This window comes from Gavia stellata, chromosome 1 (genome assembly GCF_030936135.1).
Source record: "Gavia stellata isolate bGavSte3 chromosome 1, bGavSte3.hap2, whole genome shotgun sequence".
NCBI lineage: Eukaryota > Metazoa > Chordata > Aves > Gaviiformes > Gaviidae > Gavia > Gavia stellata.
The window spans coordinates 117,247,803-117,269,428 of NC_082594.1; the positions used below are offsets into that span (position 1 = coordinate 117,247,803).

The window sequence follows — 21,626 nt, forward strand, 5'->3', positions numbered from 1 at the left end:
AATTGATATTCTCTTAGATAAAAATTTGCTTTACAAAGTCATCTTGGAGAGACAAGTAGCTTCTCATGGTCATTAGAATGTTTTGGGACAGACAAAATAGTGCGTCTGGTCCAAACTTTCAATGATACTTGGTTTTAACCAGAAGTTTAAAACATACATCAATTTATTGCCATGTTAACTTTATTAAGAGTCACTGTTCCTGTTCTGCCTGAAACAGTTAAATGATGTTTATCCACAGGGCCTAGGTATGCCTGTTGTATGTACACCCGACTGTCGCCTAGGGTAGAGTGTTACCAAAGGAGTAAGCTGACCTGCCACCCCCCACTGGGTTTATGGTTGTCAGCCCTCACATAGCCAACTCAAATTCCTTTATATTTTTGCAACCGATACCTCTTTGTTACTTCTCCTTCCCTTTCCAAAATACTATAGCAATACAGAATTCAAGATACATACCTTGCAGAGGTTCTGCTCTTTTCAGTTGTTAAGTCCTAGTCCTGTTGCTGCCTGTGAATCTTTCTCTTCTTTCCAGCGGGGAGACCCCTAAAATAATTTAAAGATATTTGACAGAGGAGGCTTTGTTGTAAAGTTATTGACTCACAGTTTGCAATGTCTTAAAATGTTCATATCTTTTGCTCTGTGACCTGAACGGTACCTAATTCCCTGTATGTCAGCACAAGTAGTTTCAGTGCTTTTGGAACGATGGAAAGAGGCAATTCCTGTACTTCACAGACAAACTCACAGAGTTAATGCATGAAAAAGAACTTGATCTTTTTTCAGCTTATCTATCTTCATTGGATCTGTCTGCCACTTCTCCCAGGACACTCTTAGTGGGTACATGCTCTGAGCTTTTACCCTCCTGGGATGCTATTAGAAGGGTGTTAGGAAGCTTGCACTGGAACCACAAATACTTTAACTGTGGGAGAAGGCAAAAGACACCTTTTAGTTGAGTAGACAAGTAAGTTTAGGATATAGAACATACCAGGTACTTCTTTCCTGACCAAATTCCTAAAACCGAAGCAACTACTGGGCTTTGTCTTGGGCTGCTTTTAGATCCATCTGCGATACTCTGCTAAGAACCGTCCGTAACTGGAATAATCTGGGCCCCCTCCCTCCATCCCTCCTTGTTCCTTCCCTTGTCTTCCCTCAGCGAAAAGGTAGCACCATACAGCTCTGAGAACAATACTTGTGGGTAGCAGCTGGCTTCTGGCACCTTCATAAAATACCTCAGCATAGCTTAGCATTGTCGCAGAACTGGTTTTAAACTGAAAAAATCAGAAGAGAAAAGCAAACTTTATAAATAGTGGAGATAATTCTAGCTGTAGAGTTTAGTTGAACTGATGTTTATTATGATTGATAAACATGATTATGCTGTATGTATTTGAGATCCTGTTTATAGGTTACAACTTTATAGGGTCGGGTGGGGGTGGGTGGATGTTGGGGGCAGAGAAGGGGGTTGACTGTGTTAGAAGGAAAATGTTTGCTCATGAATTTTTTTCCTTGTACCTGTCTTGCCAAAGGAAACATTTTGTCGCTCCTGGGTTTGGGATTGTTGTTTGGTTGGTTTATCTGTGGTCTAATCTGCAGCACAGCACGTGGTGGCATGCAGGTTACTGATTGGGTTGCTGTTCAGGGTCTTTTCGAGTGTGCGCACACTTCCCTCCCTCTTGGCCTTTCCTTGCCCTTCGCTGGGATCTAAAGATGAGGCAACGCGTATCCGGGAGGCTCGGGAGAAAGAAGATGGCTGTACTGGGTTAGAATCAGCCTAGGTGGTGTAAATCCATTTCAGTTAGGTGAGTTACTCCAGAGCTGAACTGGGTCCGTTGTGTTTAACTTCGGGGAGGGAGAAGAATGGTTGTCGCATCTTAATCTATCTGGGAGAGCAAAAGTGAAACAGGTTCCTTTTATCCCCCTTGTCTTGTTACTGAATGTAGGGCTTGTAGTGCTTGATAATAGGTGGAAAACTTTTTAAACACTTCCTTTTCTAATAGCAATGCTAATCCTGTCTAGACCAAAAACTATGAAAGAAAAAACCAAACTGAGAAGTGAAAGCTAACCTACTCCTAACACCTGGCTGGTATGCCTGAAAGGGTTGAAATACCATGAGACAGTCGTGGGAGAGAGGAGCTTTGAGGGGTTGTTGGCGAGGGAGTGGGTCGTTCTCCTGGCATATGTCTTGGTGTTGTGGTGGGAGCAGCAGAAGAGCGAGTGGTTATTGCTTTGGGGGAGGGTGTTGCAGCCCCCTCCATCTGGACCCCAAGGCTCTCTTCTCATCTCCCTTCAAGGCCGATGGAGTGGGGGAAGAGGGGAGGGGTGTGCGTGGGGGTGTGTGCAAGTGCGTGTGTGCGCAAGTGTGTGCACCTGGCTGTGTGCGGTGATCGAGAGAGGTGGGTTTCTAAAGGAGCTCGACTCCACTGGGGTGGGAGAATTCCCGGTGGCCTCATAGGGAACCAAAGGCACTGATAAGTTGTCAGCTCTGCTCTTCTCAGAGCAGCTAAGAGGAAAAGCTGGGTGGGGTTTTTTTGAGCTTTGGGTCAGTGTCCCTTTCTGTAAGGACCTCATCTCTTGTGGGTACTCCCACCTTTTCAGCATAGAGTTGCTTTGGCTCTGTGAAGACAAACGGTGTGTGGGGCTTGCCCAGTGCTGCAGGTCTTAGGCTGATGTTGGGATACAGTCAGGGAAAACTGTTTCTTTCCTTCGAATGTGGAAGCAGTGTAGTCCAAGGTCAGAGTCTGTTCAACAGCTTTTGCGTATGGCCTTTCTCTTAAGGGAGGGACCTTGAAGACTCCTTTCTTTGCTCCCCAAAGTAGCCTTGTACATGTTCATGTATCATGCTATTGGGCTGAGTTGTTTTATCGATGAATTTGGTGAGCTCTTGTGAAGAAAGGGAGGGAGGAAGGGGGAGAGGTGGGTTGTCCAGCTACTCTTCCTCCGGACACCAATCGGGTTGCAGAACTTCACTGAAAGCTTTACTAATAGAATTGTTGTTCTGACATTATGTAAAAGTGGTATTAATATTGTGTGACTTTTCAAAGAGCTAGTTAGATTTATAGATAGGTAATAGGGATATTGAAGAAATGACTTCTCAAAGAAAAGAGCACTTGGAACAAAAGAAGTGGAAAACAAGGTGTGCTTTAAGGAAAACAAATCTGAGGAAGGAAATGAAACAGCTTGTAGGAGGCGAGGGAAGATGATACCCTTTGGCGTTCCTTAGTGCTGCTGAGGCTCAGCCCCAGAACTGGAACATACCCCCTCTGCCTTATTTCATCTCTCTACCAAACAGGACATTGTCAAGTAGCTCAGACCAAAATGCTGATCTGTCTTAAAACTGTGTTGGTCTGCTGGTGAATATTCTCTGGCAGAGCTTTACATAAAACCATTAAGATACTTAATTTATCATGTTAGCTTCCCCTTTCCTCCCAAAATTCTGTTATCTGTGGTAGACCCCACTTCAGGATTCATACTGCCTTTGCTGAGTTTTGTAGCAGCAGCTACTTAAGTCCTATTCCCTGAACGTGATAATGTTATGTGTGGACAAAGCTGGCATGTTGCAGTGCTATAGAAATCTGAAATTATTAAACAGAAGGAATCCTAAGACATTGGAAATGGCATGCCAAGGGGCAAATCGTGGACATCACACAACACCCTTGAGAAACAATTTAGGAAAAAGAGCACCCGTGACAGTGTCCTGAGAACAAGGCAGTTGAGACAAAACCTTTAGTTCTTCCCCCATTCACTCTCCATGTGTCGGCCTCTGTGACCCTGGTGCTCCCTGCACCCGAGCGAGTCCGAGGGGAAAACGCAATGTGAAAGAGCTGGAGATCAGAGCCGCTCCCCGCGAGTTCCTGGGGAGCTGGATTGGGCCTCCCTGCGAAACGGGGAAGGGAAGGGAAGGGATCGCTGCAGAGCCGCCCGTGGGTGGTTTGACGAGGTCTGGAGCAGCGCTGGTCCCAGTGGGGTGCCTCGCATGCCAGTGGTCTGCGGGAAGGACCCGGGCAGTAGCTTCTTCGTCCCCGCCAGTGCTGTTGTTCCATTTCCTTCCTCTGTGGTAGTATCTAAGGCTAGGTGTGAGTAGGTGTGGGGTGTTTATCCGCCACAGGTACAGGAGCTGTCGTATACCTCATTTCTAACTCGTAACTGAGTAACTTGCTTTAACTTTCTCCAAACCCTACAGAGTTGCCAAGTCTGCCCTCCCTCCTTTGATGAACACTGAACTCTGGCCTATAGCACCCCGTGACCTGCAACCCGGGGAGTGACCCCCTAACGCCTCTGAATGTCGCTGCTTAAAAGCTACTGCAAAGTGAGGGCAAATTGCAATCTTATCTTATTTCCTTTGGTTACAAGGGGTCCTCTTGATCAGTCTGTGAATATCCACCCCCTCCCCTCCACTCTCCGCGGAAAAGGGCCGCCCGCGCTGCCTTTCCCCACCCTGGGGCACCTGCCCCGGGGCTGCGCTGGACTCCAGGCCCGGAGGCGCTCTCAGCCCAGTGCTGCGTACACGCTACTCGCTTTTTAACATGACCAAAAAAAGGAAAAAAAAAAGAAAAGAAAACTCCAAATATTTAATTTTCTTCTTTATTATTTGACAATCCTGTCTCCCTTCCCCGCTCCCCAGCCTGGCCAGAAGCTGCATCCTTAACCCAGTCCATCTTTATTTGAATGTAGTTCCCCTACCCCCACGGGAAAGAGAAGCTTTGTCAGGTCACGGTGGCTGCTATAAGTCGGGAGGGGGCGGTTTCTTTGTTTTGTTTTGTTCTTTTAAAATTTCCAGCCAAAACCAAAGATTTCCTAATGATTGTATAAACTCAAAACAAACAAACAAACCAAAGACAAAGGGCATCTTCAGCACCAAGCCCACCTGTGAGGCCGGCCTGGCCAGGGTGAGGGTCTCCGTCAGCTGCCAGCCTGGGGGGCCAAGCCCGGGCCCCAGCCCCAGGGCCTGCCCCAGGCGAGAGGGCGCTGCCCCGGGGCCGGCCTCCCAACTGCCCTGGGAAGAAACTCACTGCCCCGGGGTGAAATCTGGGGCGCAGGTGCTGGGAGGGGGCGGCCGGGGGGCTTCGCAGGTGGGTTGAGGAGCTGAAGACTTGGGTGCAGGATTGGCTGCTCTGCTGGGTGCTTTAACCCTCTGGGGGCTGGGTGATGTTGATTAATACACGCTGAGGTGCACTTCTGAGCTTCCCCCCTCCCCCCGTCACTGCTTGGAAGAGGCTGTCCCGTTGTGAGAAATCCCTGAAAGAAGAAGAAGCAGCTTTTCATTTCTCCTCTAGTTCCTTTTTTCTAGATTTCTTTTACTTTTGCAGCACCACTGTGCAACTATGCATTGTATTTCTCAACCTTTTATGCTAGGTAGATGCCTGTGACTTTTTAACTTTTGGGGGGGGGATTGCAAATGGAGGAACTTTTTACATGGATCTTTTTAATCTCAGTTGATTGGGGGGTGTTTGGTTCTAGGGTCATACAAGCTCTATCCCAAAGCAAAATCCAAATGTTAATATTATTAGCCTGATGCAGATACCAAAGATAATTTCTTTCCTGCAGAACCTTAGACTTGTGTATTAAGTACGATTACCCAGCACTTGCATTAGTCTAACCTCAGTAATTCCAAAGCTTAGATGTATATTTTGGTATATTTCTGGGATATTAAAAAATTGTCGTTTAAATTCTTGTTTGTTTCAGTGTAATGCTCTTAAAGTCATAGCATGGAGATAACTGAACTTGTCCTATTCTTAGTAGTTTGAAATAATAGTATTTTTGTATGTTTTGGGTGTGTCTATGTATGTATTAACATAACAGTTTTCACTGCCTAGGTGTTCATAAATAATAATTAAAAAAAAAACAACTAAGGGTTTTTAAACTGTACATAATATTCCATGAGGAATTTCCACCAGACCGCCAATTTGGATCGCATTTTCACTGACAGCCGCTCCCAACTGGGATTCTTTCTTTGTTTTTAAAGAGACAGCATGTTATTTTTTTTCCCTATTGACCTGAGGTTCTTTCTCAGTGTAAAGGGGTTTTCACTGTTTTTGAGATGGGCCAAAGAGGAAGAAGTAGCTTAAATTTTGTTTTAAAAAAAACATTTAACACATTAGTTTGAAAGCTAACCCTTTGTACGAAGAATCGGGAGTTGAAAAACAAGCCCTTTCTTCTAAATCCGGCAATAGTTTTCAAAGAGACGATGATTTGTGAACGTCTGTGGCGTCTGGGCAGTCCCTTTTTGCTTCGTTTCTAAATAAGAGAAATTTTCAGTCTTAATGGTTTCACTACTCTGTGCAACTGCCTGCTTACACTGGCCAGGAGGTTTTTTTCTCTTTCCCTTCCTCATGTACTGCATTTATACGCTTCAGGTCAGCAGAACACTTGAAATTGAGGGCCATGTGGGAGTACCCGTACCCAAACGCAACCCAGGCTTTTCCTGAGACTGAAATGTGAGAGTCCCACACATTTCAAAACCTTGCTGATCACACTAGGGGTGAGGAGGAAGGCGAAATGCTGTCTCTTTAAAGATGTCCTTTATTATTATTATTATTAATTATTATTATTATTATTATTATTTTCCCAGTGGTTGCCTACAGATAGCTGTAGGCATTGAGAGATTGTGTAGATTACAGTAAATCAGAATGAAAAGGTAGATTTTGTGTAGATGCATTTGTCTGCTGTAATTTTTTATATATATTAAACTTACTGTAATTGTACAGTTCATTTCTGTTGTAAACATCATTAAACCATTTTCCAAGTGTTTTAACATGTATGCACTTGTTTGTAGTTTTTTAAATGTGTGAGGGGAAGACTAATTCCCCTTCCCCCGGTGCATCGAACTGGGCCAGGAGATTGTTCTTTCGCGCTCTTTGTCTTGTCAAAATGGAGGAGACCCCAGGGTTTTTTTCGCACTCAGCTTGAAGCTTTTGCTCTACTTCTGTATTATCAACTCCTCTCCTAAAAGAAAAAACAGCTTCAGTTGCTTCCTGAAGGCAAAGAGAAGACTCGGCTCACGCTTACGGTGAGTGTCTCCGAAACACGCGTTGGATGCTTTTTGAGGTTAAGATACGTTTGTATATGACGAGCATAAAGGTGATATTTTTTCCTAAGAATTTCTTCCCCATTGTTTAGTGGTTGGTATTTTATCACTGCTGAAACTTTTGACTTCTACATCTTGCAAATATGGTTATCATGATTTTTTTTTTTTTAAAGATATTTTCAGTACTCATGTTCTTGCATCAAGAACAAGAGTGCTTTGCAGTAGCAACTTTACTGTAGTTTTCAGCTCAGCTGTTTGAGGTATCACCCAATTGTCTGAGATCTTTCTTGTCATTGCAGAAGAATGGTAAGGGATCCAGGAAGTTCTTTGCAAGAAACATTCATTGCCATGCATGGGATGTCTCAGTTTGGTGGGGTTTTTTGCCCTAATTTAGTGTCTTTGAAATAGTCTTCAAAGCACCTACTGCAGATACAGTTTTACTGCTTGAGAAGTTAGGCACAGTCTTGTAATTTATGTAGCAGCAATTTCAGCAAGTTTTTCTGCTGCTAACCCAGTCCCTTAAGAAATGAACATGTAACCTCACCTGGGTAGCGCCCACAGAGGCAGCTCTTGTTCCCGCAGTCTGGCTTTAGCTCTGCTCCCTCTGTAAGGACTGGCGGAATGTTAAACTGACCCAAGTTAAAATACCCTTTATTTTGCTCGGCTGTTTTTGTCCTTGCTGAGTTGCTTATAGGCTTCACCTCACCGTCTTGTAAGTCACCGGCAAAACTGAGGATGCAGCAGGAGGTGAGTGTCCCATTTATACTTGGGCTGACAGCATTTTTCCAACATCCCGTCCCTCCTCCCAGGATGTGTTTAGAAGCTCCTGTCAGAGTATCGTCCTCCTCAGCTTGCCTAGGAGATTACGCTGCTGGGTATAAATTGGTCCAGCCAGCCTGACTGCGTCAGCTAATGAGCTTGTACCATTCCCACGGCTGTGCATGGCACACACACATACACACAGGTCTTTGACACTAACTTTATTAATTCATCAAAAATGCATTACATTACTGAATTATTATTTGTTTGGAATGATACCTGCATCATCTTTTAAAGGTAACCTGATGATAGACTGGTTTGGAAACTGCATTTACATTGGACAGCTTTTGGACAGTTTCTGTTGCCCAGAAGTGATAGTTTTGGTCTGTTTCTGACATTAGAATTACCATACCAACTCTTAAAAGGGGAGCCTGTTCTGCAGTGATAGTTGTAGATGTTGCTAATGTGAGGGGGCATAAGTTTTGGCCAAACCCTTCAGCCAAATGGGATTCTCCGGGGTGTTTTCCTGGCTTTTCCAGTATTACTCTCTTTATCAGAGTCCATTCTCCTTGTTTTCATTGTAACAAGGGTATCTTCCCCCTTCTGAGAAGTCTCCTAGGCAGGTTACCTGGCTCTTGTTTAGGTTCAGGTGTTGGATGAGCGGCAATGCCATTGCTTATCTTTTGTTGGAGCTTAGAGCTCATTTTCTTTGTAGTGAAAAGCTGGCATTGAGCCTCTGTCCTTCACTACAGTAACATCACATCACTTTTTACAATTAAAGAAAAAAGTCATCCCCCACTGAAGCAGTTTTTAAAAGGTAAATTTAAAGCAAAAAGTTTAGCTGGCCTGTGTCAAATAGTCTAAAGATAAATACTACAGGAGATAACTACAGCTCTATCTTTACAAGTTCTTTAAATGCAGTGAAACCGTAATTACATGTCTGTCTTGATACCCCTGGAAGTAAGAGCTACGAAAACAGCTGTGTTAGTAGGTGTGGTCTGGTCCCACAACACAAATCTTACAAAAATCAGCCTAATAACCACTATTACTGGAAACAACTTTACAGATATGTACATTTTAATAGCTAAAGCTTGCAGTTACATGATTCAAGAGGGGAGAAGGGACTGACCAAGTCCAGACATATTCCCTCTGTGCACCAACCAAAGCAGGTTGTTGCACTGAGAAAATACAGTGTTTGTTTTGGATGAAAAAGGCTTTCTCTCCTCCTCAAAGCAGGCAGGCGTCTCTCACCCTTGCCCATCCCCTCCATGACTTCCACTTAGCGGGGAGGCAAAGGCTGCATTTGGAGAGCATCGTAAGTGTCCTTGGTTGCTGTACTGAGTCCCTGAAAAAGAGAAAAATGGGTGAGGTGTGAGAGTGAGTGCTTAGTTCTCCCTAGCTGACTGGTCAGGAACAGGATGGCAGGGGCTCACAGCAAAATTATTTTTTTTTTTTTTTTCCCTTACAGAGGTTTTTACTCATGAGTGTTTCCTTAGTCTTTGTTTGGTGTCAAGAGCTGTCACTTACCTGAAGGCAAGATGCATCCTGAATAACTGTTATGTACGTATGGCTACAGCAACTCATCCTAATTGGTTTTGCAGATCTTTAGAGTACATTTTATCTGCATATTATTGACTAAGAGCTAACTGATGCTAGAGTGAACTGTGCTAACTAAATGGATAGACAGCAAATCATCAACTTTGTTCTCTGGACTTCTCCTCTGTAATTTGGAAGGAAAGTCAGATTCATCTCCCGGTAGGATGGCAGTGGGGCTTCAGATGGCTGCAAACCCCAGGAGGCATCCCCTCACACCCCTTCCTGCCATGCAGCAGTCCTCCTGCCAGCCTGCTCTGGTGGGGTAAGTCAGCTGTAATGTGTGAGCTACAGATCCCTGCTGCAGCTGTGGAACCTACTACTCCAAGAGCGGGGCAGTAGAAGACATGGCAGTGTCGCAGGTCAGCCAAGGAGGCTGCCAGAGCAGAGGTAACGGACTGGAGGTGCTGACCAGTTTGTGTTCTGTATGCTCTAGTCAGATGGGCTGAACCACTGATGCTTTGAGTTACAACAGCAGATTTGGCAACCTGAAGGTTTCCATCTAAACAATAAACAATTCAGAGACAGAACTGTATGCGTCATCTGCCGCAGTCAAAAGGTGGTTCTCCAAGATGTAGGACTGTGGAAATGGTTCCTACCAGAGCAGCTAAACAAGTGTTCTTACCAGAGCAGCTAAACAAGTGTTCCTGCCAGTTGTATTTAGAACATGCGACCACTTTATCAAAGTACCAACACTGTGGTCTTTGCCCTGAATCTGAGTAACTACCCTCAGAAAGGTGCTTTGAAAGCTCTGCTTCATCATGCATTGCTAACAGTGTGGTGAGGTATGTAACTAGAGGCTACAATTAAGCCATGAAGATAGATGAGGGGAGCAGGTGCTGGATGTGTTGCCTACCTGGTAGACACCTTCGGTCCCTTTGCCTCGCCGCCGCTGCTGGTTTGAGAAAGAAAAAGAAGCATAGATTAATGAGTGCTTTTCCCATTATGCAAAAGGAAAGAAACCCCTGACTTCCCCCATCCTGTACTGAGGGCCAGCAGCTGCATTTGGCCTAGAGACCCTCTGCACAGGAGGGAAAGCACCTGCGAAGTCTGGACCAGCCCAGACATGCTGCAAGGGCTGTAGAAGGAGAAAATGGTGAGGATTGGAAATAAAAAGGAAATTATTTTGGTTTGCTGACATGTTTTCCTGTCATACTGTTAAAATACTGCTATTTCTTTGATTCACTGTGTGTATAGAGATTTGGCAACGTTCCTATTGACACCGATTGTTTTTTTGCGCTGAAGGCACACCTGGAAGAAATGGCGCTGAATTTTTTCAGTTGCTGCATGTCAGCTGGTGTCCGAGGGGCTCTGCTCTCTATTGGACAGACATGGATAAGTGTAAGTAAATTCTCCAGCACACGTTTGGTAAGCTCTCAAGCTTGCTTCAAAGGAACCGCAGACAAGGCTGTCTGAGGACAAAGTCACGCAGGATTCAGTAAAATAGGTACCGGGACTGTCCTGGTACAAGTAGAGCATACAAACAAGGTCACTCAGACCAGCCAGGTACAAAGAAAAACCTGCTGCTTGAACCCACTTGCTGCTGCATTCCCAGGGGTAGGGGGAGCTGCCAGACAAAGCAGCCAAGTTGTGCACGAGAGTGGGATTTCCAGGTAAGAACCAGGGATAGCAGAGCTTACAGACCCCTGGACGGAGGCTGGCATGTCAAGCCCATGGCTGGTCATAACTCCCCCGCAGCAGCGGAACACTGACTATCGCAAACATTTCATGAACTTATGGCAAAGAGCAGTGCCTGCCACAATTAAAACTGCAGCAGTCTGTTAAATGATCGTATATCTAGAACGAGGCAAGGCGGGGGGGGGGGGGGGGATGTGTCCCCCCAGTAACAGAAACAGTCATAAAAACATGGCGAGACTTCATATACTCATAGCTTGCAAACTGAGCTGGAATGTGGCAGATGGGCATTAGAATTAAAAAAAAGGGGAGGGGATTAAATGTCAGTGTTGCTTCAGCATTTCTCAGCACTAAACTTTGTTTTGAAGTGCCCTTTTTTTTTTCACTTTTCAGAGGGAAATGAAAGGTTATATTTAAGACACTTTGACATAAAATAGAACCTGTGTAGGTCACAGCAATTTTTCATTTTGCTATAAACAGTGCCCTCAGATGGTTTTTAATTTACACAAGCTTCTCTCCCCCAGCAGTTTGTGCACAGAGCTAAAACTCTCCATTTGCTGCTAGCTTTAGACATAACTGATCTGTTCCTTCTTAAAAATTGGAGAGTGGAGGTGGGGGAAGGAGAATGTTTCCCCCATTACTTGTCTGAACACAGGCCCAAGGAGGAGCTTGCAAGCGCTTACTTGTACCTATAAAGCAGATCAGCCTTGACAGCCCATAGAGGGGAAATGGTGAACCTCCAGCTTCGGATTGCCCTGGAGGAGCACGCTCAACTAATGTGAGTTGCTGGGCCACAGATGTTGCAGCGCTTCAAACTAGACAGTTCCTTCAACTATTCCTCACCCATCTCATACCCTCTGCCTCCTTAGCTGGGGCAGCCGTCAGAATTTTTCTGTCCGAAAGTGGAAATATTTCCCCTTGACGTTATTCAGTCCCCCCAGGGACACTGCTGGTGTACGGGCTGTGTTTCTAATACTGATGGGCCAAAGTTTACTGTCTGATCTCCACCTTGTTTTACGGCTACTGTAATGCTATAGCTACACGTCTGTCTTAGTGCTGCACCAAACACACCGGTTACTACAGGAAATAGGTAACTGCTGTTAGCTGTGCCTGTAGGTGCTCTGCAACACAAGGGACTTCCTTGTGCAAGGCAGCTAGCTATGTGCAGCTGGGGCAACTGCTCTGTAAGGGAGTGGCAATGAAGAATTTTTCATCCCAGGTTTTCACCAGGAAGGAAAGTAGGACTCACCTCTCCCTTCATTCCGATTTCACTGTATGCCTCGCCCATCTTGTCCTTCTGCAGTGACTGCAAGCAGAGAAGGGGAAAGAGTCAGCATGTTACTAGAAAAGCCAGGCCAGCCCCCTGGATGATTGCACTCCAAGCCTGTGCTTCTGGGGCTGCCTTGCCTTCAAAGCTTCAATATGTTCCAGAGAAGAAGGGATAGTGGTGGGACTTGACCAATGTGCATTTAAGTAGATGCTATATGGGATCAGATCTGCTTAGCATATAAATATCACCGTATCTCCAAACACTTAAATGAATATAACTCTACCCTCATCATTTATCTAGACTGCCGCCAGATACTACAATGAAAGCTCTCTAAAGAAAAGCTTTAAGCAGCATCTGTTCAGGAGACAAACCCGAACATGCAGCTCAGCCCCAGAGAAAAGGGAAGTCTAACACTGCAGGGTGAGGGTTAAGAAAGAGGAGCTCTTCCTCCATCTGGGGAAGCAGTTCCCAAATGCTTATGACCAGCTGTGATCAGAGCATCTGATTCAGTAACGATGAAGGCCAGTCTTGGAGACAAGCTCATTCCTCACTGAACATCCAGAAAGACCCGAGTTAAAACATGAACTTTAGCATCCATGTATCTATCCTTAGGAGGACAGACCACCGCATTTACCCGAAGTTAAATCAGTTAAGTCAAGAGGCTACTAAGCAGCCACTCTTAGATGCACTGGCATTTGGCCTCTGTCAGAGAGCAGCCAGAAAGGCTGGAGAACAAGCACATAAAATACTGCAGCATCAGTCACATGGGATGAAGGTTGGCTAGTCACTAATAGCTAACGTAAAGGGATCAGCAGGTATCTTGATACAAATTCTTTTCCCCATCTGCCCATGTTTTTCTCCTACCACAGAGAAAGAAGCAGAAATCTTCTAGCAAAAAAGGGGTGGTAGAAGGGAAGAGAAGTCTTTCAAAGCAGTTGTTAAGTTAGAACCAAAGCTGAAACTGGGCGGGGGGGGGGGGGGGGGGGGGAAGTCTCCTATGAAATAGAAACTCCTATTTCCAGCCATCCCTCCCTCTCCTCTCCTCTCCTCTCCCTCCAGCTCTCTCTACTCACAGTGTAGATGGTGTCCTGAGGGTTCCTTCTTCTCTGCTGGAAAACAAAAGGAGAAAGTTGCCCACATGTTGCACTACCAGCATCCCCCACCACCTTGTATGTGCCTGTGCACTGGCTCTAAGGCACAGCTACAGCTGTATGGACACGCCATACCCCTTACATGCCATCTTGCCTCCACCCATAAGGCTCGGTTAAGACAACTTGTTCTCTGGAAAATTAATTTAATTTTAGTAATTGATAAAACTTAGCTCTTCTCTATCTCTACAGCTGTCACCTGCTGGTGTAGGCAGTGTGTAGGCAAACCTTACACACTGATGCAGAAGGTTTCCCCTCCCTCTTCCTTTGAAACTGTTGGGTTCTGCAGCAGAAACAGTTGTTTTGGCTGCTGCTTTACTTTGTTGGCACTTGTTTGGCAGCATCACGTGCAGCAGGCTCTCGTGAAACACCCACTCCCGCCTTGCCTGCTCCACATCCGCCCCAAGGCTGGGTGTCACTTCCTATTCTAGGTAGCTGCAAGCTCTCAGCAAAGTGACGGGGGCGGGGGGGGGGCGTGAGGGGCAAAGATCAAAGGTGGTGGTGGGGGGAAGGTTTATTCTTGTCCCCGCCACGCTGCCAGCCGCCTGAGTTACTACACAGATTTTGCCGTTCCCTCTCCAGGAAGGCACTTGGTGCTTATGTGATGAATGCCTGCATGTCTAAACAGCGGTTAGACACAAGGGGGAAGGAACCAGATTAAAAGAAAAAAGGTGCATGTGTGGGAGGAAGTTACCTGGTGTCCCCCGCCCAGCTCAGGGTCTGCACCTCGCTTTGCCCCCAGAACATCATATTCATCTCTGTGTCCACGAGACAGTTTCTGAAATAAGAAAGCAAGAAGCAGGGACGGACATTAGGATCATGAGAAAATAGCTCTTAACACAGGAAAAGGAAGGGAACCCAGTTTGGTGTCTAACTTCATGAGTACTGTAACTGAGCTAGAAATTATTTTTACCCCTTAATGCAACTGTCAACAAAAATGTCTACAACTAAGCCATGAAAATGACAGAGTGGTTTGTGCAGCACAAAACTGCAAGCCATTGCACCAAGAACCTTTTTTAAGTAGAAATGAGCTGAAAATGAGAGCGTGTGAGGGGGAGGGACTCTGACTTTCATGCTTTCTCTCCTACTGGTGGGTGAAGATCCACAAGCCTAAGTTTTCTTGCAGAACATCTCATCTAAATGTGCATCAAGTGGCTGCAGAAATTTTATGCACAACACATTTCTTATCTGGGAAAGGTTACCCTAGAAGAGGGCAAAGGAGAGATTTCAGGTCAGAATAATACAGCTGACAGAGTGCTACTGAAAAGATGACAAGCAACAGTTCTTAAACTGAAAAAAAAACGCATTAGTCTTCATACATTACACAGTTAAACAGTAGAACTTATCACAGGATGTGGCTATGGTCAAAAGCGTGAGAGAAAAAAAATTAAAAGCAAAAGATAACGCAAAAATAGCTAGAGTTTAAATGCTGCCATGAGTGAGCAATTTAGCTAGGAAGCTTGAAGAGCCATCCAATGCTGGCTACAATCGGGGCACAGCGGACGAGGTACGCCTCTAGTATGATCTGGTACAACAGGTCTCACGCTGTGGGGCAACAGGAAAGCTCAGGGATGGAGACAGCCGGGCTGCAGTGACTCAGGCTCCACACACTCAATGATACAAGAGCTACACTCACCCAAAGTCAGCAACACAGCATTCCTGGGCATTTGCCCTTTCTCCAGTCCACATCAAGTAACATTGGCAACATGGGTGGTGGCATGCCTGTGAGTTGCCCGAGGAACGGCGATCAGCGAGAGCTGCAAGCCAACTGCAGAGGGCTGGGCGCGAAGGTGGGGTGCGCACATCATAGCCTGGTGGCTGCCCACACATACACGCAGCTCTTGCAGGCGTGTTACATGGTGCAGCACACCAAGCCCTGTCTCTGAAACGGTCTGGGTTCCTGGTATACCTACAGCTCAGTGGAACAAATCAGGAACCTACAGCCTGTATCTCTGTCCAGCATCTAGCCAGATAAATGACAACAGAAGCTGCCCTTCTCAGGTTTTATCTTTCCTCCTTACAACTGCTGTGCTGCACACTTGGGTATAGGGCTTTCATTAGCTGGGTCATCCAAAGTTTTTATGATCCACAGGCAACTCACTATCTGTAAGTGCTCAAAAAGGTCTGTCTGCATAGCAAATTTGAAAACAAACAAACAAACAAGCAAAACACAGTAGTTACTTACATTATACACATCATCCTGGCCTGGCTGCAGCTGTGTTTCAGAGGCCTGGCTAAGCTGGAAGAGAGACCATACCATGAGCAGAGAAACAGTGGCTTCATTCAGTCCGTTCGTTCCCTTTCCTAGAAGTTATTTTCATCAGAAACAGGGCAACCCCTAAGCAGCCAACCTGAGGCACTGATGGGGTTACAGGCAATACAAGCCACTGCTGCACCTGCACTTCTATCCACATGCCAGGTTGCTCTCAGCAGCCAGGTCATTTTACTTGCACATAACACCAGTTTGCAGCTACTCAAAGCACCTGTGGTGTTCCCCCACCCCCACCCCCCCCCCCGCTGCTTTTGCGTTCCTATTCCCTGTGTATCATAATCCTGTGCTATTGAAAGCAGCTCCATCAGGCTATAAAATCACAATTGCAGCCTGTGTTAAGAAAAACGGGGTATCTTGGGGCTGCTAACAACCAAAAGCACCCCTCCAAGCCCCCAGTCCTCCAACAAAAGTGCTGCCTGCACAGTTCCTGAATGTCCTCGGCTTCAGAGGGCACAGGGGATCCCTACGCCTCTTGGGAGTGGCACCTGGCTGGTGGGGCCGCGGTGCCACCATGGTAAGTTGGCATGAGTAGCAACTAACGAGTAGGTCAAGGATTTCCGTTCTGTAGCTACTCTTTGGCTCTGCTCCTCACAATATCTATGAGCAGTTAATTGCTGAGCCAAACTCCGGAAAAAAAGGGCAGTTCTAGGCCAGTGAGAGCAGCTACTTTGTGTTCCAGTCCTTTCAAAAAACAGTGTCAAACTCCATTCTGTATTGCTTTAACCTTTTTGAGTTATTATTATATGTCAAAATCTTTATTAAAAGCAACTTTCTAGATGGGTTTGTTTTCAGGCATAGGATAAACTTGACTTTGCTTTTTAAAGTCATATTTGTAGTAATTACAAGTTAGTTACCTACCACACCATTTTCCCTGTGAAAGTGCCGTTATCACCACTAAACCTTTGGCGGGGCCAGTAATTTACCAAGCATCTGACCCATATTCCTTGCAACGGACCCTAAATATTCACATGCATCACCCACGTGGTCCATAAAGTTCACAACAGAGATGAGGCTGTGCCCTTGCCAAAAACCTCCACAAACAATTCCTTCAGCCAGGAGGTGAGGTTAGAGATATAGAAGATTTATAAAAAAGTCCTAGGTTTGGGACAAGACAGAAGCGCCTTGGAAAATGCCTCATCAGCTTCTTGGTGCTTTATGGTGGCGTTTCAGCTACAGCGCCTCTGCTGCTTTCAGCTGCGAGACTCCAGCGTAACCACAGGCATGGCTTTCCCCTTCCTTCCGCTGCCCTCCCTCATGCAACAGTGTACTTGCTGCGACTGAACACTATGCATGTTACCAGCAAAGAGCTAGGCACACCAGGACAGCGAGCGCTCCCAGACCTAAGGCAGGGGGCCACTGTCTCTGACCAGGAGCCATTTCCAGCTCCCGCTTTGCCCCTGCAGGGAGCCCCAGCAGGAGAAACCACACAAGCTTCTGCCCCCGCAGCAGCACGCTTAAGACACGCTCTGGGTGGGGGGAGGAAGAGCGGCTGGCGAGCACACTGCTGCTGCGGCAGCTGCCTGTGCCAGATTCATGCTCTTCCTTGGATGCTTTGCTGAGCCCTCCTTAACTATCGCTCTCTTGCCCTGCACCGGGCGAGGTGCACAGCTCCTGCCGGCAGGTACAGTGCACGCTCGGTGTGCCCCAGCCGCTCGTCCCTCTAGCAGCCTCAAAAAGGCTTCCAGTTCCAGAGCAGCACTTTCATCTGCAGTCAGGATTTACACTTGTAACAAAAAAAGTTTCTCCTTCACCGTTACCAAGTTCTGCTCGTTTCCTACAAACATCCCTCCATCCCTCTCCCAGATATGCAGAGGCCAAGACACCTTTTGGCCTGCTTAGGCTTGTCTGAAAGCACCATTGCATTGGAGTGCGCTGTGCGGGGAAGAGGCAGACAGCTCCTCTCCTATGATTAGCAGAGCTCTCAGGGCATGTACCCGTCTGGAAATGTACAGGCCTCCATCACTTCTTCCGTGGAAGTGCGCTAAAGCCACCAAGTCTCTCCCTAGATGCTGAACAGCTGCTGGATGGTAGCAACAACCCATCAAGTTGTGTCTGTCCCGACCCCCTGACTCCTGTGGTTGTTGGGGTAATATAATTTGCATCATCACACTCATACTATCAAACACGTCTGACTTCTTGAGACATTTATCCTGATTTTTCTGTATATCCCCTCCTCTCATTCCAATGACAAAGCAGCAGAAGAAACCACATCACTGTTGATCAGGCATTTCCCAGCTACAATATCCAGAATCTCTGACTGCATCGATAACTATAGCATCAAAATACTCTTATATGCTCTCTTCCTCTCCATACATGAGCCCTCAGAAAGAACTCCCCCACATTGCTCAGGCTGGCACAAGAAAAGGAGAAAAGTTAAAAAAAAAAAAAAAAGAAAAAAAAAAAAAGGTCTTAATCTAAGAGACATGCTTTCTCTCCATCCCCAGTTTCCAGCTAAGCCCAGCTTGTTTACACCACCAAAGCCAAATGCATCAGCGTTTGGAAAGACTGACCTTCGCTTTCACAAAAAGGGCTGTCATGACGACTGCGTAAATGAAGAGGAATCCATCCAGTAAGTAGCAGAGTCTTGGGTCTGTCAGTCCAAGGATTGGTACAGCATCTGTACGGAAACATCAGATACATCAACAAACAAAGCAATTTGTATCGCTGCGTGCTTGACAGCATAAATGGGGCAGTGCTGCATGGTGCTTCATGAAAAAACAGCCAGTATGAGGGCAAGTCTGTCCATTCGCAAAGGAGATGGAAATCTGAATAAGAACCATAGGGTTAATTAGGTCAGAAGGGACCACTGCAGGTCCAACCCTCTCGCTAAACAGGGCCAGTTAGACCAGGCTGTCCAGGACCTCAGCCAGCTGAGATAGAGTATCTCCAAGGATGGAAATGTTTGCAACCTCCCTCAAGCAACACAGGACATTTTACCCAGAGTTTCCCACCCAGAGAGTCCAGGCTCTGCTCCCTGCATCTCACAGGCACAGGTCAGGGAGTGAGCACAGGATCTGCATGGAGATAACAAAGGATCACCAACACTGCAGTTACTGCAAGAAAGCCTCGCACAGAGCATTTGTTTTCTGGGAAAACCCAGCAGCATCTCCTGCAGGGATTCATTACTGGGTCTGGTTAGGGATTCCTTCATCAACTAAAACGTGTGTGTGTGTGAGAAAATACATCCATTTGGACAAAATTTTAGGGAAGGGCTTCTCAGGACAAAATTTTGTGTTACATGTAAAGAAAGATTGACACCACCATAGTCGGCTGGAGATCCAGGCTGAAATCACTACTCTATTCCGAAGAGGAATTTGAGGATGCATCTCCCATATCCCAGGTTATATATTGTAACTGTAAAGCTGCAGTGTCTCCTCTGTGAGAGTTCTCTTGGGCTCTCAGTTTGGGGATGTTGGAGACCATTAATCATGAGAAGGGAACTATGGGCAGGAGGGACAGACTTTTCACCCCAGATGTCAGGACACATCCATGAGATACCCATGAGACACCTTGATGTGCTTTCAGTTTGAGAGGAAGGTTTTAAAGCTGAATACCCTGCAAAGGAACATCAGCTGGCTGCCTTTTGTTGGATGGATTGCCCCCCTCCCCGCCCAAGACTTTTATTTTGTATTTGTTTTTAAAAGAAGTGTTAAAACTTTTCTGAGGGAGTAAAATCTACTACTACCGTAATTGAGAGCTCAATAAAATTGTTATGCAGAAGATGTTGATGTTCATTTCCTAGTCAATATTGCATATGTTTATACCCTGACCGCATCAAGCAGGGCACAGTAATATTGTTGGTTTTCAGCTGCTAAAACTGATGAAACTGCCCCTGTATAAGTTCGTAAACATGTAGTAAGTCCACAAATGTAGCTAAAAAAAAAAAATAAAGCCATTCAGGTCAAGAAGCCTAAGTAACTATAGATCCAATATGCAGCTCCAGGTCCATCTCCAAAGGAAAAGCTGTATTGCACAGCTATTAAAAAAAAAAACCAAACTACAAAAACCCTTAAAAATGAATCTGAGCTGTGCTTTGAACAAAGAATTGGAGGGAGTTCAAAAGAGAAAGACAAGAATGATCAAGAGCCTGTGAAGCCCTTCAATGAAGATAAATGGAAAAGAATTGGTATGATTCATCTTCTTCCTAAGGTGAACAAAGTATGGCAATTCTTATTAACCACATGTGATGGATGGTAGTTGAACCACTCAGTGCAGCGCTTCAAGGTGCTGAGTTACTCCAGTGCTGAGAGCGGGACCATTGTGCGCGCTGGGGTTTCTCCCTCGCCCATCGGGCCACGTTGATGATTTCATTAAAAGAAACTTGCAGATGACATTCAGGCAGTACGCACTCACCACTGTGGGGAAGTCTCCTTCACAGAAATAAAGTTAATGATGATGGCCTGTCACACTGCTCAAGTGTGCAATTTGTATAAAGCATGGCTGAGAAGACATGCCCGGATACTTGGTAATGTAATTGTAAATTCTCAAGCAGATGATGATATAAGCACTGTTCCCACTGAGAGCCTAACACGGCCAGAAAAAGAAACATTTCCAAACAGCAGATTTGTTTGCTTGTCCGAACTAGGAGTTCGCATTAATTTTTTTTTTAAGTCTTATGTTTAGAAACAAATCCATGGAAGTACATTAAGATCCTAGATGGTTTTCCTTCTTCCCCTCCTATTTCTGTTTTTTTTAAAAATAAGGTTTTTCAGGATTATAAAACCTCATATACATGTGGTAAATGGAGACAGAGAGATTAAGTTACATGCCCGACATTGTATATTAAACCAACAAACAAGCTGAGATTAGCTTCCTAGATTTTTTCTTCTAAACACTCACAGTACAATATTTTATGCCATATTTGGTTCAACAAAAAAACAGCTGGAATCACATTAGACTTGGTAGCTAAAACGCAGAATCAGGGAATACAGCTGTACAGCATCCAGACACAATTTGTTTCTAGCAGTAATTCAGCTGCTTTCGTGCAGCGCAGCAGTCTGCCCCGTGACATTCACACTGTCATCTCAAGTCCAGTATTTCTCCAGCACTAATAAATTCCCCAGCCCAGGAGGAGCTCAAGCAGGAGACGTACAGAACTATGGAGGAGAAGTCAAGAGTGCAGGGGGCTTAGCTGTAGCTCCGTGTCAGCCGTGGTCAACCTTGGCTGACTCTGCAGAGTTGCCCAAGTGCCTACACGGTGCTTATCTGGGGCAGCCTGGCCTCCGGCACCCCAGGTAATGGATTAAAGCTGTTCAATGAGGGAAATCCTGCTAGACATAGTCTGGCTGTGATGGTTGCTGGAAAAATATGTATTGAGACAATGATAAAGTCCAACATTTAGAAACAAACCAAGAAAATGAATTAGTTCATGTCTTTTCCTTCCTTGATGTTCAATTTTTGTATTCTTTAAAAAAAAAAAAAAAGGCACAAACCACTTTCTAAATAATAACCTTTGCAACAGCTTTACGGATTAGAAAGCGAGACAGAGAAAAAGACAAAAGATACAAAGCCTATTGAAACAAAGGTCAAAGAGATACAAAGCGTAATGAACAAGTAGCAGTTAAAACAGTTAGCATCCATTCATGCGAACAGGATCTGTTTAGGTTTTGAAATCGCTGCAGGAGGGGTTACTGCCTCTTTAATATTTGCACAACATGCACAAACAGAAGGCCAGTCCCTTAGGCACCACCAAGGTTGCACTGCTGCAGTGGATGGGCTGATGATGGGAGCTGGGCAGAGCCAAGCCTGCCAGGCTTGAGGGAGCAGTCACACTCAGCTGCCTCACACAGAGCGAAGCAAGAATAATAAACATTTCACTGATGATTCCCACTCTGTTAACCTTACAGATTAACCAGTGCCTACCGTGAGTTACACGGCGTCTTTTCAATATTCATATACCAGTGTTTTACCAGTCCAAATTTCAGCAGTCCAGTA

At 45.6% G+C, this 21,626-nt stretch overlaps 1 protein-coding gene across 1 annotated transcript in view; it reads right to left on the minus strand.

Moving 5' to 3' along the window:
• Positions 1-9,053: 9,053 nt before the first annotated feature.
• The window catches only part of CD247 (CD247 molecule), a 55,003-nt gene continuing 42,430 nt past the window's right edge, over positions 9,054-21,626 (minus strand). The window contains 8 exon segments of the mRNA XM_059821055.1: positions 9,054-9,119; positions 10,224-10,262; positions 10,905-10,907; positions 12,252-12,308; positions 13,346-13,381; positions 14,115-14,198; positions 15,606-15,659; positions 18,203-18,309. Of these exon segments, the coding sequence (XP_059677038.1) occupies positions 9,054-9,119; positions 10,224-10,262; positions 10,905-10,907; positions 12,252-12,308; positions 13,346-13,381; positions 14,115-14,198; positions 15,606-15,659; positions 18,203-18,309 (446 nt within the window).